Raw genomic sequence first — 6,035 nt, 5'->3', positions numbered from 1 at the left:
TTAAAAATAAATATCTTAGTCACTAAGTTAAAATATATATACAAACATTTCAGACATAAATATCGTTAAAAATAAACAAACAAACCTAAAACTCGTTAAAACCGTATAAATACATTAGTAATTGTTTAATATAAATGAGTCACTGGATAATAAGTCATGTTAAGAGAGAACAAAAAAAAAAAAAAATCGGATATACGAACTTAAAACAAAACATTAAAACAAAAAAGTTTATACATTTTAAAAAATACTCACATGTTAATGTAAAAACAAATAAATATACAAATTTATTATCTATTTATTATTCAAAGCCCAGTTGCAAACCCATGTCAACATTTTTAACATATCCAGAAATGCATTATATTATATACGTACACAAAAACTCTTTTTAAAGAAATAACTTCTGACAATTTAGTTATAAGAAAAGTTCCACAAGAATCGAATTGTTATTCAAAGCTGCTTCCATCAGTGGAGTTACCACCATGGGACTATCCCATTTTTTTTTGCATAATCCATGGCCGAGTATCCAGACTCAGACTCATCTTCAAGTGGAGCTCCTTGATCAATCAGAAGCTTCACTAAATTCAAGTGGTTATTAAGAGCTGCTTCGATTAGTGGTGTATTACCGTTTCCTGCTTTAGCCATTACGTCTGCCCCATGTTTCAATAACTCTCTCAACACACGATCGTTTCCTTTTCGTGCTGCAAAATGTAGTGCAGTGTACCCATCATTATCCTTATCTTCAAGTGGCGCTTCTCGGTCAAGAAGAAACTTCACCACATCATAAAAGCCGTACCGACATGCATTCATTAGTGGTGTACAACCCTTATTATCTTTGGGATTTATTTTTGCCCTTTTATTCAGAAGCAGCCTCACCACGCCATTCCACCTATATAGTGCTGCTTGATATAGGGCTGTCCAACCATCATTGTTCTTTTCTTCAAGTGGGGCTCCTTCTTGAAGGAGAAGATACACCATATTATAATCGTTAGCTCTAGATGCTATTATTAGTGGCGTATCGCCATATATTGTCTTAGCTGATATATTCGCCCCACGTTCCAACAGCTCTCCCACTATTTTAACGGACCCTTTTTCGACTGCATAATGTAGAGCAGTCGATCCATCAAAATCTACATCATTCATGGACGCTCCTTGGTCAATGAGAAGTTTTACCAAGTTCAAAAAACCATGGTAACTTGCTAACATTAATGGTGTCCGCCCATGACCATTCTTTGCTCGGATATTGGCCCCTCGTTCCAATAGTTCTCTCACCACATTAACATGTCCATTAGATACTCCAAAATGTAGAGCAGTGTATCCTGATGAATCGGTGTCATTTAGAGTTGCTCCTCGATCAATTACAACATCCATCACAACTTCAAGAGGTTACTACCTCGATCAATCACAACATCCAAGTGGTTACTGATAGATGCTACTATTAGTGGCGTATCACCATTTTCTTTCTTAGCATTGAAATTGGCCTCATGTTTCAAAAGCCCAGTTACGACGCCTATGTGCCCTTTTCCTACTTCCCTAATAAATTTTTTTAAAATAATTATTGTACTTACCGATGAATTTGCCATTAATATCATTAGAAGTAGTAATATGAACTGCATTATATCTCAACCCTCTTCGGTAGATGTTATCATAAACAAAATGGTCTGAAACAATTTTTACAATACTAATTAATAGTAGTTACTATTACTACTAACTTATGTTTGTTACCTTATAATTATATAGACTAATTCAACTATTCCTTTCTGAATCTTGAATAATATTGGTCCCATAAAGATTCCTTTTTATTAATTTATTTTTACATATTATATTATTGGACAATTTACTAACGTTCAAACGAGCCTCTGGAATATTCCAGTAGATTTTAAATTCAGAATTATTTAGAAAATTCATCGGCAATAGACAATTATAAGATTAAGCAACTCTAAAGGATTTAATTAATTTTTAAATGACTTTGCACATTAAAAAAAAGGAATTTTTCTTTTTGTTTGTTATTTTATTTTTCTGTAATATTTATGTAGTACAAGAAAAGTTACAGGGTTTTACGTATTTTAAGCAAGTTTCATCAAAATTGCACCAGCCTTTTTGGCTCTACAGTTTAGAGAAAAATCTTTTTTTGGCTATTGTGCAGCAACGATTGAGTCCCAGTTTGATCCTTAGCAGAAATATATAAAATTTAAAAAAATCTACGAATGATGCCTACCCGTTCAAGGGAATATCATGGAACAGACAGACAGATGCTGTGGGTAAAGTTAAAAAAGTTTTTGAACTTAAGGTGTTAGTTGAAAACTGAACATCTCAAACATGACTCGATTACAATACTCTGCTTATCCAGATGCTAAGGAAAGTAAAAAGTATTCTAAAATTATAAATAATATTAATCTAAATAAATCAAGAAGAAATTAGCACTTTGTATGGTTTCCTTTTCAACTTTAAATTATATACATTCTAAAGACGTTTACCGTTCTTGTTGTTCTGGCCAGGTAATGATATGAATTTTTTTTTCTAACAAATAATGCTGCATTATACAAAAATTTAATTTTTATTGGAGTGCAGAGAAGTAAAAAATAATGTGAAAACTTTAAATGCGTAAGTTTTTTTTTTTACTTCTGGACATGAGAAACTCAATAGAAAAGAAAAATTAGAAATTCATTTATTGTTAATGGGTTTTGGGGTAAAATCTAAATGCTAACAAAAGAATAATTAAAAAAGCAACAAAAGCTGTTTTACAATAAATAAGGGAAGACAGACGAACCAACGCTGACTGTAAAGAGAAAATGCCGTTATAAACTCTATCTTTGCATGACATTCATGCAATGTCTTAACAATTCTGCAGTTGTCAGTATGGATAAAATGCTTTTTTATTCAAGGTGTTAAAGTAATAATTCCTTGAAAGCTGCAAATTTCAAATATGACCTGATTAATACACTCTGTTTACCCAGGTAGTAAGGAAAGTAAGTATAACTAGTAAGTATTTTAAAATTCAAATGCATTTTTTACTTCTGGGCATTATAAAATCAATAATATATTTTGTAAATAAATAAAGAAGATAATTGGGAGGGTTGTAGTTTTAGGAATATAAATGTTATATTTTTTTTTTTTGAACATTGCGAAACAAAGAGTAAAATAAAAATATACTCAAACAATAATTTTAGGTTAATAACAAGAGAAAGCGATAAAATTTTAGAATACTAATTAATAGATAATTGTTCAATTTCAGAAAATATATTAATAGAAAATCCAAGGGAAAACTGAGGCCAAAAAAAATCATCCGATTAAAAGAAAACGTTCGAGAGTGTACACTTACCACTAACTGGAAATATGAACCTCTGTCACCTTAGATCGGTTGCAACCAAATGTCCTAGGTTAACGAGCACATCATATTTTGCAAACATTCTCGGTATTATCCACCCGTTATTTTCTGTTAGAAAATAATACTATTCTTACCTAGACTATAAGTTTAGTACAATGTGCAGTAAATGCTCTTGAAAAGTAGTAAGTCTTGGAATATTTAAGACCACATTGTCCAGCTTGAGTTCAAATTCAGGAAAAAATCTGGAATTTTCCCTTGGAATTCTTCAATACTATCTACCCCGTAAAAATACTGAATAGCGACGAAAGAAGAATAAATTTTAAAAACTTTAAGCCTTATAGAGCTCTATACGTCTTTTGTTATTTGAGGTACACATTACACATAACTAATATTGTTTTTAAAAATAAAAATAAATTGTTTTAGAAAGTAATTCAGTACATAGAGTGTATGTCTAGTTAATGGTAAACTAGTAAGTATTGAATTATTTAACTGTACACTCCACTGTTAGTGAAGTAAATTTCTAATACTATGTACAGTTTTTCAAAAACTAGTGTTTGTGAAGAAAGAACTATGTGACGTATAGATTTCCATTAGCACTCATTAATGGACTATAAAGTAGTTTTTGAAGTTTATCTTCGTATGAGTAGTAATTTTCATGATATTTCCTGAAATAAACTGATTTATAGTTGTTCGGATAAATTTTAATATACAAAATTTATATTCACCTGCGAATATAATAAAAACTATTATCCCTACGAAGATACATGTATTCACGAAGATATTATATTCACCTGCGAATATAATAAAAACTATTATCCCTACGAAGATACATGTCAGATACTACTTTATAGTAAGTTAAATTTCTTAACTAATGAAATTTAGTTAAGAATCTGGAGATGCATTTTTTCGAAAATCAAACATTTCATCCGAACTAGAAACTAGAACATCAACTAGAAATTAACATTTTCTGAATTTAGTTGTCAAATATCATAATAACTACTACTCCTACAAAGATAAACGTTATAAACTATTTTATAGTAAATTTAACTAGCTTTAAATTGATTGCTAAAAAAATCATGGTTTTTGAAATAAAGTTTTCCATATATCAAACTTATTGTACAAACAACTATAAATCAATTTATATTAGCAAATATAATGAAAACTACTATTTCTAAGAAGATAAAGGTAACAAATTACTTTATACTAAATTAAACTAGCTTTAATTTGAGTGCTAACAGACTAATATGTCTCATAGTTCTTGAGATATAGATTTTCAAAATAAATTCGCTAACTACTAATCATTCAGTACATTTTTATGAAATGTTGATTTTTAAAAAGCTGTTTCTCGAGAACCATTGAACGTAAATAGCAAGTAGTGCTAATATTTCAGCAAATTTACTCTCCTTTAAATAATGTTCTCTTAAGCTTTCTAGTGTTGTCGGTAATTTTAAAGATATAGAGCTCGGAATGAAATTAATTTTTTAACGTTTTGAAACAGTTGCTATTTTTTATTCCCCCTCTACTTTATAGACAGACGCATCAGTTTTGACTAGTAATTATATATAGTTATCATTAAAGTAATAAAAAATAGGAGTAAAATAACTTTTTCTCCTCTTGGGCACTTGTACTATGGGAGTGTCAAGATTCATTTCTAGGGACCACCGAGAAATAAATATCATCTGCCCCAGATGGGAATAGAACCAACAACCGTGCGCTCTGGACCGTCACATCTCTTTATATACTATTAACAAAATTCAAAAGTCTCATATATTAATATCCAGATGAAAGCCCATGGTAAGACTTTATTTCACGAATGAGAAATAAAAAAGGAAACTAGGTAGGAACCAGTATTGGAAAATATTCATATAGGATATAAATATTTATAACTCTTAAGAAGTGTTGAAGGGATGGGTAACCAGCATGAAAAGGTCAATGAATAAGTAAAAGAAGATCTTTGGCTTTTAATATCTTAAACTTTCAAAAAAATCCATTTCTTTTTCTGACACTCTTTGTTCGTTCTGAAGGTGTTGTCGGGTTTGTCTGGTCTTAGGCGATTTCTCTAGCCTGATATACTCTTTACAGAAGGCCCGCGACAAGGCGTATTCATTTGTAAGTTTGTAAGTAGGATCGGCCGTGCCAGAGGATGAGCCCTGGACACTGACTAGGTAAAGGAATTCTAGGTGAGAGAGTCTGAGGCAGAGTAACAGTTCTAGTTACCCAGATGAAGCGGACGGACTAGAACTGTAAAGATAGGAGCCAGCTTACTAGTTGCCGAGATGAAGCGGACGGACCAGTAAGCTGATAAGGCTAGGTGCAGCTCTAGTTGCCGAGATGAAGCGGACGGACTAGACCCGGGGAGAGACGGGAAATTACACTGGTTGCCGAGATGAAGCGAGTGGACCAGTGTAACTGTTGAGGATTAGGTTACAATCTTAGTTGCCGAGATGAAGCGACGGACTAAGATTGCTGGAGAGAAGGAGAGGAGATAGGCCATCATCTTAGGTGGACGTACAAAATAACAACTTTTGCGAGAATAGATTGGCAATGAACTTCTCTATCTCAAGCAGTGTATACGCCACCTGTGCCATGACTAGGCCCAGGAAAGGATGTGGATCTACGATCGAATTTTGGGGATTTAGAGTCCCTTTTTATAGCCCTAGTCCATGCGTGACCGAGAAGCGGTCGGTACATGTCTGCTTGAGATAGGTTC

The 6,035-nt window shown here is 32.3% G+C and overlaps 1 protein-coding gene and 1 long non-coding RNA gene across 5 annotated transcripts in view; one reads left to right on the top strand and one right to left on the bottom strand.

The window, feature by feature from the left end:
• LOC106691127 (uncharacterized) overlaps positions 1 to 6,035 on the top strand; it is a 62,982-nt gene that overhangs the window by 26,436 nt on the left and 30,511 nt on the right. The window lies entirely within an intron of this gene.
• The window catches only part of LOC106691128 (putative ankyrin repeat protein RF_0381), a 34,490-nt gene that overhangs the window by 18,983 nt on the left and 9,472 nt on the right, over positions 1 to 6,035 (bottom strand). For 2 of the 4 annotated variants that reach the window (XR_010845187.1, XR_010845186.1), the window contains exon 2: positions 1,566 to 1,658. Coding sequence is in view for 2 of the 4 variants with exons in the window: in XM_067053710.1 (XP_066909811.1) it covers positions 472 to 1,368 (897 nt within the window). In the remaining 2 variants the exon portion in view is untranslated. Of the gene's footprint in view, positions 1 to 148; positions 1,659 to 6,035 lie in introns of those variants that run through there. The other 2 variants (XM_067053710.1, XM_067053709.1) reach the window with 1 other exon arrangement.

This window comes from Halyomorpha halys, unplaced genomic scaffold (genome assembly GCF_000696795.3).
Source record: "Halyomorpha halys isolate HHAL.00 unplaced genomic scaffold, Hhal_1.1 Scaffold2093.1, whole genome shotgun sequence".
NCBI lineage: Eukaryota > Metazoa > Arthropoda > Insecta > Hemiptera > Pentatomidae > Halyomorpha > Halyomorpha halys.
Note: the sequence above shows the minus strand (reverse complement) of the source record. Positions and strands in the feature narration are given on the sequence as shown.